Source organism: Catharus ustulatus, chromosome 7, assembly GCF_009819885.2.
Source record: "Catharus ustulatus isolate bCatUst1 chromosome 7, bCatUst1.pri.v2, whole genome shotgun sequence".
In the NCBI taxonomy this organism is placed as follows: domain Eukaryota; kingdom Metazoa; phylum Chordata; class Aves; order Passeriformes; family Turdidae; genus Catharus; species Catharus ustulatus.
Genome location: NC_046227.1, coordinates 17,242,928 through 17,268,011, shown reverse-complemented (window position 1 = coordinate 17,268,011; position 25,084 = coordinate 17,242,928). Strand labels below are relative to the sequence as shown.

The following is a 25,084-nucleotide window of genomic DNA, read 5'->3' as shown; positions in this document are numbered from 1 at the left end:
TTGCATAGGTCACACCAGTCACTTCCGTAGGACCGCAGGGGATGTTTACCTAGCCTCATAGTTCTTTCACTCTTATCACAAAGAGCAAGATTTCACGGATTATCAGTTACCAAACTCCCCATCCTACTGCCAAAAGGCAGCTGGAGCTCCTCTGCTGTGAGGTCAGAGCACTTCCAGAGGAGCAAAGCAGGAGCTTCCCAGCCTTACCTGCCCGCACTCCCCCAGCACCGAGCCACCGCAGGCAGTTCACGCGATCCTCTGCCGGACTGGCACACCAGGGCATGGCACAGCTAAGCTCTCGTGCTCTTCCACAAAACCCAGTGTTGCCTGCCCTACTTAAACACTGGGCATCCAACCCTAGTGGTTTTTTATTAATTGCAAAGGAGTATTTGATAGCAAAGGACTTTCACAGACAAGCTTCCTTCCAATTTCTGTACCTTTGAAGAGAAAGACTGGATTTCATTACAGAAACTAAAAATAAGAGAAAAATGTGGAATATATTTTCTAGAAAACTAGGACTGCAAAATATTAGCGGGAAGAGAAATTCAAAAAACATGAAGAGGTCTGGCTGGTTAACATTTAGTATGTTCAAAAACTTGACAGATATAGCAGAGACTAAATACTGATATCTACTATCTTCCTCACTGAAGCATTGTTTAAGCTTAATGTGTAAATTCACACTTGTAACAAAGTCGCCATTTATAGCTCACCATACAAAGAAAGTAATTTTCTACAAGTGCTTGTGACCAACCTGCCATAAAAGTTGAAAGGTGGTTAAAGCCATTAAGCTGGGGAAGAAACACTATGATAACCTTCAAAAGCCAGCCTTCTATCACCACAAAAAACACTGCTGCCTCGGTTTAAACTGCAGCACACCTGAAACATGGAGAACAGAACTGTCAGAAATGTTTCAAATTAAACCGTGAAACTTGGAAGATGAACAAAGCTGCAAGTTTCCTTAAAGCTGTTGCCCATTTCTTTGCATATACTAAAATATACCTTAAGACAGAAAAACAAAGTCTTTATTGATATAATGAAAACCACGTATCTCAGGAAAAGTAGCAGTCTAATAAAGAAATGAAAATTTGAAGGCTGAAAATCCACAGTCATTTCAAGATGGGGATATTGTCTCCTTCTAAATGGAGTATGGAAAGTAGAGAATTAGCCAGGTGGAAACAGATAGCATTTCTCCTCAGCTTTATGCCATGTAAGAGCTCATCTGTGTACCTTGTGTATCAACTGATAGCCAACAGCCTTCTCCAAAAAACATCTCAAAACACAAAGAGGTAACAACAGGATATTCTGTTATGGTAGCCAAAAAAGAAAATGCAGTTTATGCACGTCCTAAAGAAAATGCAGTTTAACACATCCTCAATAAATAAAGAAGACAGGATCAAACCCTTTAGGCTAGAACTATAAAATACCTTTGGTGAGCTACCCAAAGTTTGTCTCATCATATTCAACTCCATTCCTATCAAGCCACTTTCTTACCTATTGTTAGCTTAATTAATAAACTTGGTTAACTTTCAAACTGCTTTCTGCAAAATTACCACCTGAACCAAGCTAAGTCAAAGCCTAACAGCTCTTTCTTCAATATACTCAGGCATGCAGAGCTTGAAGTCTACAGCACAATGACCTGCTTCTGACTTTCTGCCTGGCATCCATAAAAAAGAAAAAGACCAATTCTCTGAAGGACTCTGCTTCCCATGCTGGCCATTACCACAGACAGTAACAGTGCGTATCACAACAGCATAAAGACAGGGAGCAACACTTTCAGTGCTCAAAGGTGAAAATGTGTTCCAGATCAAATCAAAATGAAAACAAACACTAAATTTTCCATGCTTTGAAAACACACAATCCCCAGATCACTTCCTGCTGCAGTTCTTCTTACCAAGATTTTATCATTCTTCTCTCCATCTTCAACAACACCTCCTTTCCAGCCTGCTGGCATACAAGTCTCACCCCTCCAGTCCCCTGCCTATTGCCCTTGAACAGGAGCAGCCTGCCTGAGCTCTTAAGCCACTTTCTACTGCTACTGTAGAGATTCAGCGTTCAGTGTCCACCCACTAGGTTGAAAACTGACAACTGGTTTCAGGGCACTGCTTCCCAAAGATACACAGTTTATCAGGAACTTGGACCAAACCCTCGTAAAAAAGCAACAAACTTCATCCTCTCAGGATCTGCAAAGTTTAAGGATTTGCAAAAGCAGCACATTTCTACTTCCATTTCTGTCTTTTATTAACACATTCCATTCCTCCTTCTTCATGAAATTAAACAAAAAAACTGCCTTGCACTGCTGGTAAAAGAAAATGACACATCATTACTGCAGATTTCCAAAAAAACAGTTTCTTTTTAAGTCTTCAGTACAAGGCTAATGAAGAAAGGTGTACCTGTTACATAGCAGAGGATGAGGATTGTCTTGGCTGGAAAAACTCAAGACCTGATGGCTTTGAATTGAATGGTAGAAGTTAAATTACAATGGACATTTGTTATTAATTACAGTACAACAATGCTGTCCTTAAGCTAGAGAAAACAGATAAGTAAGTTTACATACGCATCAGATGAAAGATCCCATCACAGGCATTAATGTGAGACAAGAAGGAATTTCCCAAGCCTTGTCCAGTGTGGGCTCCTTTCACAAGACCAGCAATATCCACCACATTCAGAAATGCTGGAATTTTGCTGAAATATAAAAGTCAGAAGTTTCATTACTACAGCATATTAGCCAAAATTTTTGGCACAGAAATAAATTAATGTAAATCCAACACTTTTCTGGAACAAGTTAAACATCAGAGTATAGAATGCCCAAGACAAAATTCCCCCCATCCCATGTAAAACATCAATTCTCTAAGTTCTCTGTAAATATTTCTGTAAAATTAAGCAAATTAGTCTTGAAGTGTGGAATCATACAAACAACTACACAATAATCAAGCAGGCCTGGAAGACAGAGGCATAAATACATCACATGTAATGCTCAGTTTTCACAGGACCAAAGGGATAAGACACTAAAGGCAATTGCACTCTGCTATTGCACACCTCCAAAGCTACCATTTAGTCCAGTAGGTTATTCAACTTTCTCAGAAGAGCACTTTTTTTTTTATACAGTAAAAATTAAAACCAGCAGTGATCAAGGTTATGTAAACAATTTGGAAAAAAAGCAGGTAAATTAAGATGGCATTATAGTATAAACAGCTGTGATGTTTTCCACCATAGTGAACAGCAAAGGGTTAAGCAAACATGTTCACATGACATTTTATACAGCAACAGAACAGTCATTAAGTTCAAATTAGCTGACAAAAAACAGAAAAAAGCTTTTAAAGTTATGGGAAATTCATAAACTGCAAACTTCCTATCCTCCACAAATTCTTAACTTGTTAAAAAATGAACAAATAACTTAATGGACATTAAACTTTTCATGTACACTCTAAACCAAATTCCATCCCAAAATCCAGCTGAGTCAGGAAAAAAACCCCAAGAAACCACTCAACCTTTGTGATAAGGTGTTGAACGAAAGCACCTTCATATGCTCTATGCAAATAACATCATGAACAGTGGCAGAGACAGAACCACACTGAAATCCTGCAAATCCCTCACTTGCAAAAGACCAGAAACTGCACACCAGTCTCAAGATCTCCAGCCTGATGGCTCCAAAATAAATAGTTGGAAGAGTAGTTCATTCCCATCAAACACTTGACCACCATCCTATTTCACTAGCACTATGCTAGGACTAATCAAGCAGTTCAGTATTTTAGTAAGAATAGCAGCAAAAACCCAAACCCAGAGCTCTCACAGGCCCAAGGAGAGCACAGTGACCACCCTGAATTCAGCACAAGTGAAAAGAGCTGATGTGGAAAGTGGAGAGTGTTCTGTTCTATGGTGGGTGCTCTCCAACACCAGATTCAAATCAAAGATAGAAATTCTGTGGTCTATCCTAAGATGCCTTTTCCAAAGACCTACCTTCGAAGTGCTGCGCACAGACAGAAACAACCACAAAAGGGGGAATGAGGGCTAGGCATGACCTAGCCAGTAATCTTCTAGGCAGTATTACACTTCTGAAATCTTTACTGTCCACAGCCCAAACTGAGCTTTATTTTTATTAGTGTGACAACTTCCTGATGAATATGTTTTTCCAAATACTGAAATATTCAACAACATGACTGTTGTCAAATCTGTAACAGCAGGAAACTCCATCAGCAGGAAAATCACCCTTCTCATCACAGTATCTGCTACGGTAGCTATAACCCAGACTGAAAAAAATGTAGTTACAGAAATCTATGGATCATCATCTCTGCTCTGAGCAACTGACTCAGGTAGAACAAAACACAGTTACAACTTTTTTCCCTTTGGTGCTACCCCACTTCCATTTTACTGCAAATAAATCAGCAGATGTGCTTCCTCATTTGAAATTAACTCTCTAATTTGGGGAGAGATTACTCACCAGAATCTGAGTATGGAGCACCAATTACTCCTGGAAGAGTGGTGACCTAAAGGTTTTGTTTAAAATCTTGCTGTAATACTTCCAAAGAAAAATTATTTCTTTCAAGTTAAATAATTTATAATACAAGATCTGGACAAAATCTTTTTGTTTATAAAGGTAAAGTTCAAAGTGTCACTAAACCTGTCAGGTATAATAAATCAGGAGCTTAATGACATGCTTCACGTAATTAATATCTTTGTGATGTACTTAGAAAAAAGTAATTATGTAACACAAAACAGTATGTTACTTAAATTCGGGTAACACAATAGTGACTTTAAAGTGACTTCACTAGGCCCATAAAAAGAAGGGCCCATCCTTGGGAAGACAGATACTGTGTGCTGCAAGTTAATGCAGTCAAAAGAACACGAATATAAGTATACTCTGAAGTAAATCGATTTTGCAAATTTCACATTTTTGTCCCACTAGCTTTTTTTAACTACCAGTACACAAACTCAGAACAAATCCTTATTTAATACAATACCAAGAGTAACCCACATTCTGAAGATAGAAGCCAGTAAATATTAATGCATTAACCCAGTAATTCCTTTTGACTGATACAAACAGAACTAACATACTTCAGAACAAACTGCTGGCAACTTCCCAGTCCTTGCTTTTTGACAGCAACTTCTCTGAAGCAAGACAGGAAAATGCCACTCTTAAAAGCACTTCTCCATTGTCATTTTAAACTGTGTTTTAAGGAAAACAAAGGTGGTGTAAGAATGTTCTAGCTTCCCTCTCACCTTTCTGGTAGGATTAACCTCATGCCCAGCCATCAGAACAATTCACACTTTCACTACAAAGATGCCACATTAGAGCAAGATAGATACCTTCATATGCAGATGGCTACTCTATCACCAGAATCAACCTCATTTGCTACACAATGGAAAGAAAACCCCAGCACATTTCTTTCACAGTTGAGTAATACAAGCAAGAGACCTTTGAAGTGCGTGGATTTCCAGGGTGCTTTCTCACCTTCACTTCGGGTACCACAAAGCTCATATTTCAAGCAAATTAAAACTATCCCCACTGGCAGACACCTTCCCGGGTCTAAATCTCTGTTACATCGCAGAAAGATTAATACAAAGAAAAGTAGAAAAAGGCACAAGTTAGTCACACTTGCCTGTACGCTGAAAGACAAAGACCAAACATTATGAAACTAAATAAACAGAGAATGCTGCACAGAATGGGGGGAAAGTATATCTTGAATATGGTTTATTGAAGACTTAACTGCATTTTGGGTTTTTTTTCTCCTCCTCTAAACAAATTAATTTCCATTTCTTAAGATTCGTTAGTCAGCATTAGCATAATGTCACTGAGCCTCAAATGATCATCAGGAACAGGTGGCATCAACTGATCATTTGTAAAAATCAGTGCAACACCAATCTACCATAAAGCACGTCACAAAGATTTATAACATGAAATGGGACACCAAATCCAGAAGTATCTCTATATTTTACACACAGTTTCTTTAATCTCACTCTGAAAAACATTAGCACTGCGTTTGTGTTAGTGTACCACCTTCACTGTAGGAGTAACCATGCAGTAAAGAGCACAAGACTCACTGGGCAAGACAAAGCACAGTTTTGCAGTTTGGTGGTTAGGGTATCTTCAGGAATAAGAGGCTTATGCATCCATAGTGTTACATATCTTGCTGAAAAGAGAAATTATTCTTCCTTCCTGAAAATTCATAAAAAACTTCAAAGAGTCATCTGTTACCATTCACAAATGACCTGAAGTAAAAGCAGCAACATAGAAAGAGAACATGTATATTGTGACAATCTCTTTGAGAGCCATTCAACTGTCAGTCTGTCCCCACTGCTACTTTTGGCTCCTTTCCAAACAGAACAGTTTGGAACTCTCTCTTCCAGGAGACTGTACTCCCTATTACAACTTCTACAATGAATCTTGCAAGCAGTTCTGACCAATGTCAGCAAAACCCCTCACTGAGCAGTTCAAGGAAACTGCATCCAAAGAACTAGGTACTGCAGATGAACCTTGGTCATTTCTATGCAAGAACGATTTCATTAATAGGATTTTATCCATGGTACTGACAAACAAGACTTGAACCTAATGGCACATGAACCAGAAATGAAAAATCTGCTAATTAATTTGCACTTATATAAATTTTAACAAGGTAAGAGATTGAATGTGGATTACAACACATACTCCATGTCCTGTACATATCAAACACCTGCATTCTCAAAACTATTCAGTAAGTTATTACACCAACAAAATACAACTAATTAAATTTCGCCTTCTCCCATCAGGCAGAAAAGATGGCTCAAGTCAGCATTACTTAAGATTTTTCATTCACTGCTGGCAAATAAGCAATGCTAAAACACATATCACAGCCCAGTTGATTTACACAGGCTCAGAACAAACTGAAGAGCACGCAAACTCAGTAGCACCTAAGGAAAAAGAACATCAACAACAGGATATAGTTATCATTTTCCAGTAATTTTCAGTAAAAATGGGATTCTTTTACAGATGTTGACATGTTAGAGTTCCAGCCTGCTAAGTTATTGATCTCTCACTTTGAAACTACAGATGGTTTCTATTTACATAAACCCTTTTTAAACACAGACTAAGTCCCACATGATGTCCCTCAGAAAGTCCCACTACTGATCTGGTTTCTACAAAATGCTTTCCAGCAACTGATTGCATAATTTAACTTTAAAACTTCATGATGTATCTGAGTATGCTATCCTACAATGATTTCAAGGGAACTTTCATTTAATATTGCAGAGGACTTTCATGATCTAGACAGCAATGAGATTTACTCAGATTTGGATCAGTAACCATCACTTGAGCACTGAAGATCTAAATGAATGAATTTTATCAATCTGCACGGCAACAAAAATCCAAGTAATCTGTTGACAAAAAAGACGGAGATCCTGAAGCACAATGGACAGTGCTAGAGTTGAAGAAGGGTAGTTGCAATTTAGATATTATCCTTGAGATAACCAGAATTGCTTTAAAATTTAGGTTTGAAAAGGACATCCAAGACAGATTAGAAATAGTCTAAGTGGAATAGAAATGTTTATGGCTGCAGTAAGCTTTGTGTTTGTGAATATGTTTGCAAGGCAACTCACAGGCACCAACACGGAATGAAACCAACACTGACAACTTCTTAAGTGGTTTGATTCACCCCTTCTCTCTACTCACTCCTGCTTAAAATCTCTTTGATTTTAAGCAAGGGAGGAAGCAGAAACATAAGACTTTAAAATAATCTTTTTATTAAAATCTTCAGATAGGCTGATTTCTATCAGCCAATGCAGTCGTTGGGTGTAATTACTTACAGTTAATTACCTTACACTTACAGTGCTTCTTCCCGAGTGTTTCTTTTAGTTAGTCGTATAGCTTAAAGCAGAAAAAATGCAAATAATTGCTGTGAGGAGATTATTGGGGCACAAAATAAATTAAATAAGGAGGAAATTGCAGATTTCTCTACCATCTCAGTGAAAATCATTTTGAGGCTGGACTCCAGGGTCACCTGAGGCACACCTCCTGGTCAGGCACAGCACACTACAACTGCAGCAACAGGCATGGGGGCCTATGGGCTAAGAGCGGTGAGTACATACACCCAGAGACTTTCAAGGTATTTGTGAGTTAGGGCACAAATCACTGTTCAAATTACACGAGTTTGACATACTTACATACTAAAAAAACAGTCCTACATGCAAGATAATTAAGCAGCATTTTAATTAAATTTAGAACAAAAAAATACACAAGAAAATAGCTTCATTAAAGCTTTTATTAAAGTTACTAAAATTTCTTCAGATACACTCTACACTCAGTTCTTTCTTCGTGTGAGATGCCCATCACTCCTAAAAGCATGGTGTCCCATAAAATATTAACTGCAGTTAACAGAGCAACTCTTTCCAGCTTCCATGTCATAATTTTCATGTCAGGAGCTACTTGTTGAGATGAAAAACATCTCTTTTCCATTATAGAATTAGCAGACCTCATCCTCTGCTACCTATTTAGTATTCATAGATAGGTGGAGGGAAATACACCTTTCTGCTTTAGTTCCTGCTGAAGTGAATCAAGTCTACAGAAAATACTCTCTTTCCAGCTACTAAACTGGAACTAATCCAATCATTAGTCTGTAAAATCTTGTTTGGAAGTACCTGTACTGCAGTAATAGGGGTAGGAGGACAACAAAACAAAAAACCAACTATCTCCTTTCTGAGAAAGCTACACGTGGACACAAATGTAACAAATGAGTTGTCACTGAATATTGTACGAAATTTATAACAAACAAGTAAGCAGTTTAAATACAAGCATTAAGTTAGTAGTATAATAAAAAAATACCTTAACAAGCATTCAGAATTAATATATTAAGTGGTTTGGTTATTTTTAGTATCCCCATTTCATTCACACCAAAAAGCAAGTAGTAATAACACTAAAGTTCAAAGAAATCATCTATATAATTTGGTAACAACATAGCAGCTTTTACTGTAAGTTCTTAGAGCCCACCTTCTGTGTACAGTCTATATCATTCAACTTATTTATTGTGAACAGTCACATAACATCCCACTGCTGCAGAAAGAAAAAAAGCACAGGTTACAAGTTCTGCCAATGTACTTTAATCTACTAAGTACAGATTTACCTGTAGTTAATAGTCTCTAAATTTCTGCCTACATGATTTCATTTACAAACACTTCATTTCCAATTAATGTCAGTCAGTTTCAGCATGGGCTAACAACTGACAGCACGCCAGTCCCAAGCAAGCTGAGGCTCTTCTCTTTTGGAGAGAGGAACGGATCTTCAAGCAACAAACTACCTGAAGATCCCAACTCTTCCTCCAATGGCAGAACAGCCACTAACTCATACCAGCAATGCCCCTGGCAACAGCCAGCCTTGCTGCAGCAGAGCAATCCCAGCTCAGTGGGACAGACAGCAACTGCCAGCCCAGCCCTGTCCCCCTCCTGGCTCACAGCATGCAGCAAGGCAAGATCACTTTGCCCTGTCACGCATTATTTTAGTTAAGACAAAGTAATTTCTTTTTTCTTTTCCCCATCTCCCAACAATGACTGCAGTTCTGTGAAGACTAAGTGTAACACATGGGAAATAAAAACCCAAATGCTTTAGATTTTGGAAGACAAAATCTTAAGGCTAGACAAGAGTCCAATTTAAAGAGAATTCACTGTTTATAAACATTCTGTGTGCACAGATGGATTACATCTACTAATGCAAATAAGTCGAAAATTACCACAGAACGTATTACACAAAGATGAAGAACAAAAATCAAGACTATACAGAGAAATTAGGACATTTAAATTACAATTCAGTAGTCTATCTTTGTGACAACAGCCTCCTTTTTCCGGAGCTAGCCTCAGGCAGACAAGCACAAACAGCTCAGTACATTACCTCAATCTAGTGTCCTACTGGACTACTTATCTGTGTTTTATTACTTTTACAGCAAAATACAAAAATCATATAAGCAGCATAACTCAGCAGCTACAACTATCCACTAATGCCCACATGCATTAACTTTAAGTAACAAGTGTCTGTAGAAAGTCAAAAGACCATTCAACAGAAGCTGATTACCCAGTTTATTATCAAACTCAGTATATTTACTGAATACAGGTTTAGAAAATATAGTATTTTCATTAATATTTTAGAGTCATGAGAGGGGAGGGTGGGAAGGAGAATTTGCTAGTCAGAGAACACACATACAAGTATTTACAATCTTAGTACTCCCTGTAAATATAGATGGCCAAAGGCAGGGTGAGGGGACAGGTAATAATCTCTGTCACTTCAACTATTAATTTGGGAGTAGCCATTCATAGCTAAGTGAGAAGAAAAAGGAATTAGTGACATGGCCAAAGAAGCACTAATAGCACAACTTAGAAGAAAACCGTCAACAAAACTTAAAAGCCACACCACTATCTCTGCACAGTCAACAGCCTGAAAGTTCTGTCTCTAGTTCAGCAGTTTTGTTTATAAAATCCATGCAGTAACCATCATGCCTAACACTGACTTGAGCAGGATAAACAAGATAACATGTCATAAAAATCCACCTAAACAAACAGCTTCATAGTCATGCAGTATTTAAAAACTGCACAATAGTTACAGATGGAAACAGCTTGCTTAGAACTGAAAATTAAGTCAGAAAATGGATTTCTGATAAGCAACTAATCAATCTTTCTTAACTGTGGGTGAGATCTGGCTCTGGAACTGAGGCCTGAGAATTGAAAAAGAGCACACAAGTGCATGCTCATCTGCCTATGATTTATGTACACTCCCTTGATTCTTCAAGTAACTGCACACTAAAATTGAGTCACAAATCCCTATTTAAGTTTCTCTTTTCTGAAAGCACCTTAAATTTTGCTGTTCAAGCAAAAAAATAGTTCCCATGTTGAACATACACAGCAGATTACAATCAATAGCAAAAAAAAAGAAAGTGACAAAATTAATATACTCCTAGAATAATGAAAGAATCAGAAGAGATGTAGTGTAGGAATATCCTTGGATATACCACAGAACAAGTAGCAGTCTATTAAAAGGAGAGAAAATCAGGGACAAAAAAGACTACCCATAAAACTTACTGCCAAATAATTGAAGATGGAGAGATAATAACAAATTTATTTAGCTACCTAAAGCACATACAATATTCTGAATGTTTCAAAGCATAGGGTGGAAATCTTACAAATGAGCAACTTTATGACAAGTTAGGTATGTCCATTACTGTTCATCCTCCAACTCTCTTCAGAAGGTCCTGCAAGTCACCTAGGAGCAACCACATTCAAAGACAGGAACACCAAGCACCAAATGGAGCAACCACTCAGAGCTCCTGCATTTATGATTCTTACACAATGAAGGTCATATTGAGGGCATGAGAAAGGTATAATCCAGGTAGGCATATAACTTCACATTCTAAAACAAATGTCAGTAAGACTTTACAGTTGCATTAAACTTTTATGAAAAGTTTTGGTTCACTAATACTATTTCAGCTGCCTAACTGAAGAAAAATATTAAGAATTACCTTGGAGGTTTGTGATACTGGCATAGGAAGTCAAATCTGTCATCTGGCACAGGCACTCGACTCTCGTTTGGATCAATAGTACAGAAAGGGAAATTTTCCGCTGCAGCTTGACTCTTTGTTAACACATTGAAAAATGTTGATTTCCTATAAATGACATACAAACATTCTTAAAGTAATTCAAATTAGAAGCATTTAAAAGTACTGGATTAAACCACAACTTATTCTAACCCAAAGTGATACTGAGTTTCCAATTTACTTCAACAGCATTGACCATTCCTCTGATTCCAGCAGAAGACATATACATCAGAATGCCCCACTGAAACCCAGCAATGTTTACCTCTCTTCCCTACCCTTTAAAATTCCCTCAAGTATATTGTACACACACACTGGCAAAAAAAAAGCAATGCACAGCCCCACTGGTTGTTTCTCATTTTCTGCAAGTATAGTGATATAAGGTGAGGTAAAGATATTTGAAACTTTTTTTAACTAGTTTTGCCATGACTCACCTTTTCCACAAGTATATTGTTCCTTCAGATTTATTTACTCTGTAACACAATCTCAGTATCTAAGCAATAAAAGTCAACAATGAAAAGAAAAAAAAAGTGGCACAGAAAGCAAACCACATCAGTTCATCAATTACCAATAATCTTTTGTGCATAGGAAGATACAGTTATACCTTACCAAACCAAATTTTCATCCTCATTAAACATCAGTGGAAACAAGCCTACAAGTACTCTACTGGGGGAAAAAAAGAGAATGCCTTTCCTTAAACCAAGTAACAGATGACTTGTTAGCTGGCATTTAATAAGCCAAAAGAGCAATTCTTGATTTATTAACCCCCAAGTCTTCTACAATAAATATTCAGGTTGTTGCATTTTTCAGACCTGCTATGCATGCAGACACCATGTTCAAAAGTCACTAACAGTTTTCTTTGAAAGTTAAATCATAACATAATTAAAAATGCTATATATCGCCATTGACATGCAGTGCAACGCTACAGTTAATTATTTCCTTTATGGAGTACATCTAAGCTACACCCTGAAAAATAAAATAAAATAAATGACAATGAAAACATAAGAAAGCAATGCTTCCAGCTTTAAGACATGCACAAAAGTTTGTCCTCTAATTTGTTAAAGATTTAAAGACTGAGAATGCTGAGACCTTCTCTAAATAACCAGGATACACAAATTAATACCAAAAAGTTTCACATGTATATCGTCCAGTTAATAAATTCATTCTCCTTTTTAAGTACAGTTCCTGCGAGGAGCCATAACTGCAGATGAGCAGCATGACAGAAACCAATTATTAGCATTCCATCATCTTTTCCAAACTGTCACTTAGGCTTGTCCCACCACAAACCCTGGAGAAGTTTCAAGAAAGTAAGTCCTCTTCACTGCTAATGACACGGAATAATAAACTCCTTCCTGTGCACATCATTCCAAAATATAAAAGGAATTTGTTGCGCCCGTGTGTCTGAACATTTGCATGAAAACACGCACAGGACAAACACAACAGCTAAAATAAGGAAACCCAAAGGAGGACATAGTATTTTACAAAACTCAGCAATTACTACGACTTTTTCTTTCTTTGAACCCTTCACTATTATCTTGTCCCGACTCGCACACACCTGCCTATCGCTGCCAGTTCAGCGTCGCTCCACCCGCAAGTGCTTCCAGCTAAAGATGGAAGTGCCTCAGTGAGCAGGAAGCCGTGTGTCCCTCAGCTCGCACCCGGACAGCCTCAGGTCCTGCCCGGTGAGAGCCTCCCCGCCATCCCCGCACACCTACCCCACGTTCGGCAGCCCGACGATCCCGATCTTCAGGGACGTCCCGAACCTTCCGATAATCGGGTGCGACTTAACCCCGTCGCCTCCCTTTTTCGGGGGCATCTGCAAGCACAGAGGAGGGCACACTGAGCTCCCCGCGCCACCCTCGCGCCCCCTCCACGCCCCGTCCCCTCCCGGCACGGCGCAGGGGCCCAGCCGGGGCCTCCGCCTCCCGGAAGCCGAGCAGAGACACCCGCGCGGCGGCGCGGGGGGCGGCCCCGGTCGGGGCCGTGCGGGCTCTCCGCGGCCGGGGGTCCCGCCGGGCCGAGGTTCCGGCTCACCTCGGCGGAGCAGCAGCGCCAGCGGCCCTCGCACGCGGACGCGCCGGCGGAAGGGGCGGGGCGAGCGGGGCAAAGGTCGCGCGGGGGGAGGGGCCGAGGCGCGGCCCCGCCCCGGCAGTGACTGCACGGCCCGGGCCCGGCACGGAGCGGCGGCGGAGCGCCCGCGGCAGTGCTGCGAGCTACTGCGGGCTCAAATCACAGCATCAGCGAGGTTGGAAAACACCGCCGAGATCATCGAGTCCAACCTAAGGCCAAACACCACCTTGTCAACCAGATCATGGCACTGAGCGCCACATCCAGTCTTTCCTTAAACACCTCCGGGGACAGTGATTCCGCCACCTCCCTGGGCAACTCATTCCAGTTTCTTACCACCCTTTCTGTGAAGAAATTCCTCCTAATGTCCTCCTAACCTCCCCTGGCACAGCTGAAGGAGGATAAGAGCATGCCCTGTCACCTTGTCACTGGGTGGCTGGAGGAGAGGCCGAGCCCCCCTGCTCCTTCCAGCGAGCTGCAAGAGTGACAAAGTCACCCCTGAGCGCCTCCTCTCCCGCTACGGCCCTGCCAACCTGTTTGCCAACCCAGCAATCCTGCACCACAGCACGAACCACTGCAAAGGTGAAATACCCAACGCCCAGACAAGTGCCATAGGCTTTTTGGATTCAAAGAAGCACTGGTGCTTAGGCACACCGCTAGATTTTTGTGCATGCTTATCTAGATAAAAAGGTGTATGGTCAGGAGGAGATCCTTGTAAATACATTGGGATTGATTTATAAGGATTTACATGGCAAATTAATAAAATAATCTAGGAATGAAATAAGATATGAAGAACAGATGAAACATTTAGAATCTGAAAAACTGAATGATCAAAGTATAGAATGATGAAAAATTAATTCCAGAAAATGTTACAGAAGTCAGATCAGGAGTCCTAAAAAAATTAGACATTTTCTTTAACTCAGGATCTGCTTCTCTGAACCATTAAAGAAAGGCACCATCAAATGTTGCCTGCTAAGAAAATTGAAGGAGAGAAGGCAGTAAAAACTATTCTTATAGCATGCCCTATTTTAAGTCCATAAGATAAAATTCTCAAAACTTGAAAAACATGAGTGAAGGAGTCAAGGTGAGAGTATCATCAGACACATATCATCTCAATCACAGTAAAAGGAACATAATATTGAACGTATTTTTAATTTTTTTTAAAGAAAGAACACTGATACTAAGCCTAATTTGAAATTATACATTAAAAAAATGTCTGTTACAACTTTTATATTTCAGTGACATTCGATTTTTGCAAAAATACTGAGGAAGAGAATGCTGTATCTGTTCAGAGTTTTTCTATTAGTATAGTGATAATAAAAATTCTTGCTGGTAATGTATTTATATGGTCTTTCTATTGTTTTAATATCTATTGCTATACACTTAAGAGGGGAAAAATATATCTAGTTCAAATTCAGATAAAGTTAGTTGTTGAATAAAGCTGATCTATTACTACACCATTCAGTAAAATTGAAATTAACAGAAATTATTTATAAATAAATTCAGTGCAGCCCTTGCATCCTTCATATCCATAAATTACAGTCTTCGGTAACCAAATTAATTTCCTTTTCAGAAACAAAATAAAAACATCATAGCGTTTCACCCTCCTAAAGTTCAAGACACTTTACTTGTCCTGAAAGTAGCATTTTGCAAGACTATTTCACAGCAACAGTACAAGATGGATTTGCCTAGCTCTATTAATAGGGCCCACAAACATTCTGAAAGACTACTTTTGGAGAGCTTTTCTGCTTATTACATTTTCTCACGTTCCAAATGTTTTGTCAGACAACTTTGCTGTCCAACCCAGGCACAATAGCTCTCAGTAGATGAACTTTTTGTCCTCTTAAAATAAAAATATTCAATTTACCAGTTTGCAAGCACAATACAGGCATAAGGCATAAGCAGTTTGATACATGAAGTAAGGGAATGTATGTGTGTGTGTTTGTGTATATATACATACACAAATAATAAAGCCTACTATAGGTATAATTTTGGTTTTAGCTATTGTGAAAAACAGCTGAACTGGAAGTGAAAAAGAAATTAAAATCCAACCCACTTTTGTTGCTGTACTTCAATGTAACTACATATGGTACCAAAGACAGTGAATGCGTGTACAAAAATGTGCAAGTTTGAATATAAGGTTTTAATCTATGCTCTTCATTTAGCAAAGTGTAATAATGGCCTGCTTCTCCCCTTCCCTCCCCCTCCATAGTTCCTATACCTAACTTACTGTTAGCATGGCCACTTCACTAAATACAGATACAGGACTTCAAAGCATTTAATTCCTTCAGCTGGAAATCGAACTCATGGCCATGTAACACTTCATCTTACATGCTTTTGATTTCAAGTTGCTTTTAAAGTCAAGGTTTACCTTACTTGGCTGAATTTTCTATCCAAATGCTGAAAACCTCATTTGAAACTGGCATACATAGTTTAAACTATAATAATCTTGACCATATTACATACAAAATGTGTTTTATAAGTTTAACAGGAAAAACCACAAACATCTAGAAAGCAATCATCTCAATGTCAACTCTCCAACACTGAAATACTGCACAAATACAGCTTACTGTACAGCTGGATCACGTGCAGAAGCCAAACAGCCCTGAAGCAACTCTACCTGATTAAAAGCAATGTCTAAGGGACAGTAATAAAACAAACAGTTTGTTGTTTCTGCCACCAACAGTCTTTGCTTTCTGCTGCCCAGAACATATATTTACAGCAAAGTCACCGTTAACTGCAAAAATAAGCAGCTTTGTAGAACCGAAAGAATAAAGACAGAGGCCCTGATCCTTGCTGTGACCAGGTAATATAAGTGCAGGCCAGGGGGTGAGAAGAACACAGGTGCTTTTGTACATCTCAGCTTGGAATTACCAGGTTCCTGCCACTTGAAGGGAGCCAGATGACTCCCAGTAATAAATACACTCAGTACTAAAAAGAAACACCACTCAAGGGCATGGTCTAAACTAAATGGTGTTCATTGAGTTCTGTGAAGTTTAAAGGCAGTCATCACACAGCAGAACTGTGCTTGAATACAATATTTTTAAACATCATATTTGGAAAGGTTCAATAGTGTTTGTTCTTCTAGTAGTGGATTCAGCTGATTCCATAGAGAATCCAAACTTACTGCATTCTTTATACTACCCTTTGCATTTTTTATTTACATATTTTCATTCTTTTGTATTGTGATAACTGTCCTTATTTTAATGGTTAATGCAGCTCCAAAGATGGTCAGAAATGCTGTGGTGGCATAAAGCATCTCTCTCACCCATTTCTGTGGCATCCCAGACTTTGTCAGTCTAGAAGCATCTAGTGCTAGTGCAGAACAGTCTGATCTGCCACATATTATTAATATTTCTAGATCATAACTCTGGAAATATATGCAGAATTTCCTAACTAACATGGAGAATGTCCTTAACAGGTATAATGCATACTGAGATGTTCACAGTGAGAATAGTGAAAGATTTGCTCACAAGAGGGAAAGCCAAGAAGAGAGAGGTTCTATAGTAGGAAAAATGACCAGTGAATTAATAAAATTTCAGTTCAAGAATGACAGGTCTACTTTAAACATTTCAGTACCTTAGCAAAAGGACAGTATCATTATAAAATAAAAGCATTTTATGATCAATACTAATAAAAACAGAAAAAAAATGAATTCGGACTGATCGTGAGGTGAACAATACTACGGTTTTTCTAGCCTCAAAGAGGCTTGGACCGCTCTGGCATGACCTTTTGTTTTCAACAAATAAATCATATGACATGAAAGAATTGTTGAAAGAAAATTAATGGTAGTAAAATAAGAAAAAGATGTAATTTCACTTCACGTTGTAGATGGTACCACTGAATTGCGTATTAATCAAGTTGCTTGATAGTCGAACAATAAACTATGAAAAAGGAATGTAAGTATTAAATACTTCTCATGCCTTGAAGGCTATTATTGAACACGAAAGAAGATCCTCTCATTTATAAGCCGGGAGACTTCTGTCTCTGAATTTGGACTATATCTGTGTACTTCAAAAAAAGAAAGCAAACAAAAATGCACAACCAGCCCACCCTGCAAGAATGCTGACTAGGAATAAACCCACAGAAAGACTTTTTCTTGAATCAGTTTTTTACAATCTCTGAGCAATATTCAGCAGCCTGGGAGACACTGGCAAGAAAGGAACCTTAGGGAAAATAAAATTACTTCTCTATAAATGTCTCTAAACTCTACATTTGTGTGAGGTACAAGTTTTAAGTTACAACATCAAAAGCTAAAATAATATAAGTTTTGGCATTTAATGTAGATTTTTTACCCATGTGTAATTAAATTGCTATGCAAGAAGAGCAGACTTGCTAACTTTCAAAGACACTTCATCTTTCTCTTCTAGGGCACAAAAATGTTTGTGATACAACTTCTTAGGTAAGATAGAATGACTTAATTTATTGAACGCAGCAGAAAAATGTATAGAGAGTTGTATGTATGGATAGTTGAACTTAAAAACATGATCTCAGGAAAAAAGCCACAAACCTCATTCTGGATCTAATGCAGATTGAGCAGTTAAATTCTAACCTGATAAGATACATTCTATTTTGATGGAAGAACAAAATGAGATACCTAATAAAGTATGTTAGTTAGGTGATAATGATACTTTTTATACACTACATATTTGCAAAATTACTGTAAAATGAAAACCAAACAAAATATTGAAAGACATCATGCACCAATTCTGGAAGTATTTTAAATTTTTTCCATATTATATTTATTCTACCTCTTAACTTCAGCTTGTAAAGTATTTTATAACCTGCAAAGTTCAGATAAAAGGGATTAATAACAGTAATCTACATTTCTAGAGGCCTAGAAAAAGAGTTACTTGTGGGAAATAGTTAGGACACTATTTGCAAAAGAGCAAAGAATTTTTTACGCTCTGGAAAATCTGCAACGTTTACCAGGTCATCCAGAGTGCTCACAAAAATTGCATGTATGGCTGGATGTGGAGCCTGGTGCACAAAAAGAGGTGGGACATGTTCCTCTGGGCTTATTCATTCCAGCCCCAAAGCACATCAGCTCTAGAGAGGAGGTCACAGGGATACAGACTACACCTTCAAGATGGGATTGCAGAGGAAAACTTCAAGAGTTTCCAACTGCAGTCAGCTAGTTTTGCCTCATGAAGCCGTATTCTTTAGCATGAACAGATGAGTGTATACCTCAGTCCAATTCAGACACACTGTCACAGGTAGCACTGCACCCCTAGAGAAGGTGCAGTGACAATTTCTGTTCTACATTAGCATTAGCGACCTCTGTAAACACAACAGAGATTTATCCTATACAGTGGTTCACTTTACACATAAGTACTAATAGCATAATGTTGATACAGCATTCTTGTGGTTATAGTAAGAATCTAATATTTCTTCTTCATAACTCAGCTACCATATTACAAAAATCCAATGAAACCCTATTATCAAACACTAAGAAATTATTTATCAAGTGGTAAAGATTACTATCACCATATTATGAAATAACATGTGATCATAGAAATTCTATTGCCTCACAACTATATTTTTGTGGGTGCAGCCAAAGTTTGACTTAACAGCATAGCTGCATGGACAGAGATTTCACTAGGAATTTCAGAACCCAAATAAATTGTGGGGAGGGATTTTCAGCCAGAGTTTAACTACTGGCTGCCACTATGTAATTTCTGCCCCAATGAAGAAACACAAGAGTATGGCCTACCACAAATAACTGTTTTTCTGCCAAACCTAATCTATATAATTTTTTACACTTATTCCAGTATTTTATATCCCAGTCTCCCTTTTAAACCAAAACTTTGCCTTACAAAGTATTTTTATTCCTCACAATAGCTTTATTTAGACCATCACATCTTTACTACAATGTAAAAGAAAGGTTTGTGCATCAGCAGCAAGCACATTGAGAACCCTAAAGTGGAGAAGAACTACTGCTGATCAGTTGTGGGAAGGCATGAAATAACATCAGTGATCTGCTATGAGAATAACGATATGGCCACTCTGGCGACAGATGAAAAAAACCTTTAATATTTTTTTTTATGTAAGTGAAACAGATTGACAGTATCTCTCTCTGTGACACTGAAATTTTGCCTGTCACAGTGAATGTTCATAGAGAAGAGCAATCTTTATCAGAAAAGGAACTCGCTCTGCTCTTGCACTAAAGATTCTACACTATTTGACATGCCAGTCACAATTTACAGGACTCCTAACAACATGATCCAAGAAATTACACATTTGTGTTCGTCTTTTTTAAAAAGCAGGTTTGCAAAGTGTGACCCTTTGTTTCTAACCACAGGCTATCTGATGAGAAGTGAATACAGTTGTCAGCTGCTGGGGCAAAACTTTTTAATGTCAAGAATATGAGAATCTCTGAAAGATCCATGGCCTGTACTCACAGGTGTTTAATACAAATAGGCAGCTTAATTAATTTAAGAAGAAAAGTTTATTTCCTGACTGCTCAGAGCTTTGACATTCAAGCTACATATATCAGTTACTCTTTTTTCACTTCAAGGTAGGCAATAATATTTTCTTGTGCACTATATAAACCTAAAGTGAAACATATTATTAAGGATTTGAGGTATCTAGTTCTTTTAGACTGCTATAAAAATTACCAAAAAACTGCTACTTGAAGTTATACAAGATGCCTTTAAGATATCTGCAGAACATGGGACATGAGAAAATACTCTTCTCTGCTTATTTTCCTAAATATCTCTTCTACGAACTATCCTTTTATAATAAATGAGCGTGCTGATAAATCTTAAAAAAGAACTAAAGAACTATAGAAATATTAATTATGTTGTGATTGTTTATAGTTTTTCCCATAATAACATCTTTTGTGTATTCTGTTCATTTTTGGGAAGGTCTTATGATCTAATCTCCAACCTATTTAAAAGAAAATGCTTTGTGTGCCATTTTGTACTCATGGTCATTTGGAGTTCTATTTCAGTTTCATTAATATTGATGGAACTTGTCTCTGCACTTGTTCTCAGCAGATTCTTTGAAATTAATCTTCAGCATTTACTGTGATTTGTTTCTGTTTTCTGCTTCGTCTCTGAATCCAGCTCTTCTCTAGTTAATTTTGTTTTCTTTATTTTTATCCACTTGCTATGACGGTTCTACTACTTGTGCCACTGTGGTGTGTCAGTCCCTTTATGGGATCCCTGTTTCGTCTCTGCTTTTCACTGTGATTTTCCATCATTATAGGCCTCTTGAATAAAAATGTAGCCCTTGTTTCTGACAAAGTCCATGTTCCTTTTCTTTCTGTGTGATTTTCCATCATTATGGTTCTTAAATTTCTTGAATAATGATATATACTATGAACAAATGCATGAAGCAGTAATGGCTTCATCAGTGTTTTCTAAAATATATCTGCAGCTTTTAGAGCATACAGTGCTACAGCAGAGTCTGTGCCATGTTTGTAAAAGCATGATTTTTAAAGTATTTTGTAGGCTACTGATGACTATGCTGCTCTGCATTAAAAATTTGCCTTCTTTCAAGCATTATTTCTCAGGATAGTGGTTTCAAAAAGATAGTTGAGGAATAAGTATTAGCATTGATTATCTTCATTTAAAATTGTAAAAACATAAACACTTTGTGACATTTATAGCAATACCCCTATGTTACGGAATAAGAGTTCTTGTTAGGCATTTTATATGAAGGATGTATGAACAGATGTCAGAATTCTTATTAAAACAACTCAGCATTTTAATTTGAATCAGTATATCAGAATAAATGTATTAAAAATATATCTGCAAAAATGTGATAAAAGTTGTACTTCAGTACTAATTAGTTATGTTAAAGTTATGTCAAATCCATGATGAAAACCAAAAGTGTAAAGATACTTATAGTTAAAAATCAGTTCACCAATTTGAACAATGGAAATCTTTAATATGCCATAATATAAATTGTGGTAAAATTAGGAATCAAAATATTATAAAGTATTTCCTACCTTATTTGACAGTAGTGGCACAACTTAGTCCACAAAGTGCTTTAGTGGTTTAAAAGGGGGAAAAATGCGACTAACCAAGTATGTCCATGATTTCACCACCACCACTTTTTTTAACATACTCTGCAAGAATACATCCATTAGTATTTCATGGATATGAAATACTCAGATGGATATTTCAGATGGATGGAAACAGATGGAAAGCTTGACAGTCTTAAAGATCTGGAGAGGCTTGCAAAAGTAGACCATCACTTCCAAAAACATTTATAATGGTATTTACAAGTGGTTACGGTGTCTCCCACGAAAATAAATGGGCCTTGTGGTATTAATTAGAGAAACCCTGTTTCCTTCCGTTTGAAATACAAGCATCTAAATTCCTTGAAGTTCTCTCTAAGGAAGCCAAGTGTGAATGAAATGGCCTGTTGGTGCCTCCAGCTAACCACCCAAGAGCTGGGAACACTGTCTCCTTCTTACCAGGACAGCTAGTGGCCTGGAGCAGGTGAGCCACCCACAGAACTCCAACCACTCACAAAGGGTGACAGCAAGACCAGTGGGAACAGTTCCCTCACAATATCCAAACAAAAAGAGCAAAGCAGGTTAGGCAATGGTACCCAAGATTAGCCAGAAATCATTCACTGCCAGAAAAACCAGAAGTGATAATCCAGGTGTGTGGTCAAGCCAGGTAGCCAAGTGACAGCAGACTGGAGATCAGATCACATGATCTTTACAGAAGGTCACAGAACTAGGAGCACACCTACAACCTCACACCTGAGTGTAAATGTACCTCTCAACAGACAAGTCCCCAATGAGACTCTCTCCCACAGGTCTATTCACAGCACCTGATCCCAGGTGACAGCCCTGCCCCAAGCACAGGCAGCCAAGCTCCTGAGCAGGTAGGAAAAGGCTGTCATGCCATAAGTGACTCCTTATGCTTCACTCAGGGTCCTGACTCAAGCAGCTTTCAATAACTGACACTCCTTACCTTGGTACTGCTTTTATGTACCTCTCAGTTTTATCTTCCACTGTTTAATAATGTTTGTATTAATGATTCCCTCTTACTCCATTCCCTTAGAATGTGAGCATACTGCCTCAGTGACAGCTATTTAGCTGCACTGCTGGTTCAGTGAAAAGCCTTGGGAAGATTGCTAATTTATGATATGTATCTTCCAAATGATGATCCCACTTCAATTTTCTTCCCTCACAGTGTTTTGTAGATTGGAATGGGTAGGTAGGTGGCCAAGTTTGAATAGCTGTGTTATGTTAGTTCAGTAACAATGAAGTGTCATTATTTTTGGCGAATGTTAACGTGTAACTGGTGTGTGGCCTGACAGATGCATCTGAAATATTTACAGACTTTGGAAAAGAAATCTACAGTCACTCACAGAGCTGTCTCCAGCCATTCTAATGAGAAGATGAGATTGTTTTGCAGCACAAAGTGGGAGAAGACTTAATAGAATCAGTCACAGTTTTAGTGGTGCCTCTGCTTCAATAACCAATTTCTGTCAATTTATACCCAATTTTCTTAAGTAGATGGTTGAGAAAAATACTGCTATTTTTTTGTCTTCCAGGTAAAAGGTACTACTCGTTTCATTTTATCTGGGATAAGTTATCAAGTAATTTCTCAAATGCAAGTTCAGTCCATCATTAAATAATAACTTGAATGATTGCTTCTCTTAACTCCTGGACTGGAAACATACTCACCCTGTCTGAATCTGCAAGTTCCAATCCTCATCATTCTTTGTTTCAGAGTAGTACTAGCACAAACAGTATGTGGCTACTGTCCTGATCAGCCTAATTCCTAAGACAGAAAACAAAAGTTTTAAAATGTTTCAATGTATCCAAGTTGTTTTCCTAATTCAGCAGACTTGACATAACAAGTCTTAATTTTACTATGCGAAGAGACAAACCACATCACCTTGTTTTCAAAGCAAAAGAATAATTAAAATACACCAATTCACACTGTAAAAAAAAAGCTAAAAATGAAGAACATATACTTCAGAACAAAAATAAGGGTTTACATATTCACTGCATGTTTCACTGAATAAAAATCCAGATAACTTCACAGATGAATCTGAGATAAAGTTAACCATTTTCACTACAATTCTCTGTAATACTTCTCATGTTGGCTAATGTTTTCTGCATGATCTCAGCAGAAACATGGGCTACTTTTAAAGGCATTCAACAATCAAGGAAGATTCTGAGTCACTGAAAGTCCACCCAATACAAACTTCAATACACTTATCAACTCAGATCTCCTTATAGGAAAATAGTAATCATTATTTGCCTATGTCTTGTGCATATTTTTGAGTTGTTCATCCTCAAAGGAACAGGACCTTATACACCCATATACACAGGAAACATCCTATCAGTTCACTTTCAGTCTCATGGGTCAGGTATTCAAGGGAATTAGTAACAGCAGCAGCAACATTTGAGAACTCACCTATCTGCAGGGCAGGGTAAGAACTCCTTTTGATTCAGGTTATTTCAAGTCTCTCCTGTTATTTCTTCTGTAATTTCTGTGGGGTTTTTGTTCAGTGCTTGGTGCCTTGCTGGATTTCAATGAGACTGAAATAACATTTGCCTCAGGAGTCTTTCAAGCTTAAGATTCCCACTTCTCTGGAGAGGTGTACTGTGAAGCACAAAATGCCTAAGAACAGCATTCAGTCAGGAAAGGGATGATGGTCACCAGTGCAAGTATTCACCTCACTGCTGTGACAACACAGGGGGTAAATGACCTCCACAGAACCGAAGCTATGTCTGCTGTCAGACTGACAGCTGTGCTAACCACACAACTACCTCTAAGAGCCAGATTTATTAAAAAGAACATGTTGTTTGTAACATACACAAATGCCAGCCACCTCCCCAGTCTGTACCTGAAATATGAACGGCAGAGTAAACGTGATACAGCATCTACTTCCCAAAGCTAGGAGAGGAAAAAGAGAAATAAAAACATGATTGGTCTCTTATCTTATCTAGCCTTATTACACTTAGCACCTGCTTGATTGCCTTCTGCCCAGCTGAGGAACATCAAGCTGTCTTAGAAACACCCAAGCAAGGGCTTTCAGGAAACAGACAAAGCTCAAGAGATCTTTGACCTAGAAAAGAAAATCTAGGAAGCTTCTCTACAAAATTAGTGAAAACCATTAATTGCGCAAGGGATATTCTGTGGATGAACCCAGTTTTTCAGAAAATTTCCAGAGATTCTTTTAGAAATAATTAACAATCTGTGAATCACAAACAGCGCCTGAGAGATTCTATGTCCAAGAGTATAACAAATGTATGAACAAATGCAATCATTATATTTACCAAATAAATATTTTCTGGTTGGACTTTTCTCTTACTTCAGGGGTCAGTTTCATATCAATACTGTCTAATACACAACACAGTAATATGCAATGCACTCAATTTATAAATTAATTTCAAAAGTAGTTTTGCTTCTTTTACTTTCTCTACTTAAAATTGAATAAATATATATGCAGTCCATATTCAACTATCATAGAACTCAAAAATCTCCCAGAGTTGTGAC

General features: G+C 38.1%; 1 protein-coding gene across 2 annotated transcripts in view; it reads right to left on the bottom strand.

Moving 5' to 3' along the window:
• The window catches only part of OLA1 (Obg like ATPase 1), a 103,957-nt gene extending 79,680 nt beyond the window's left edge, over positions 1–24,277 (bottom strand). Inside the window, exons 1-5 of one of the 2 annotated variants that reach the window (XM_033064428.2) lie at positions 23,999–24,277; positions 23,260–23,356; positions 13,256–13,356; positions 11,469–11,612; positions 2,555–2,682 (exon numbers count right to left, since the gene is read on the bottom strand). In XM_033064428.2, coding sequence (XP_032920319.1) covers positions 2,555–2,682; positions 11,469–11,612; positions 13,256–13,356 — 373 coding nt within the window. In that variant the 5' untranslated portion in view covers positions 23,260–23,356; positions 23,999–24,277. Of the gene's footprint in view, positions 1–2,554; positions 2,683–11,468; positions 11,613–13,255; positions 13,357–13,574; positions 13,650–23,259; positions 23,357–23,998 lie in introns of those variants that run through there. The other variant, XM_033064427.1, reaches the window with a different exon arrangement.
• Between the last annotated feature and the right edge of the window lie 807 nt (positions 24,278–25,084).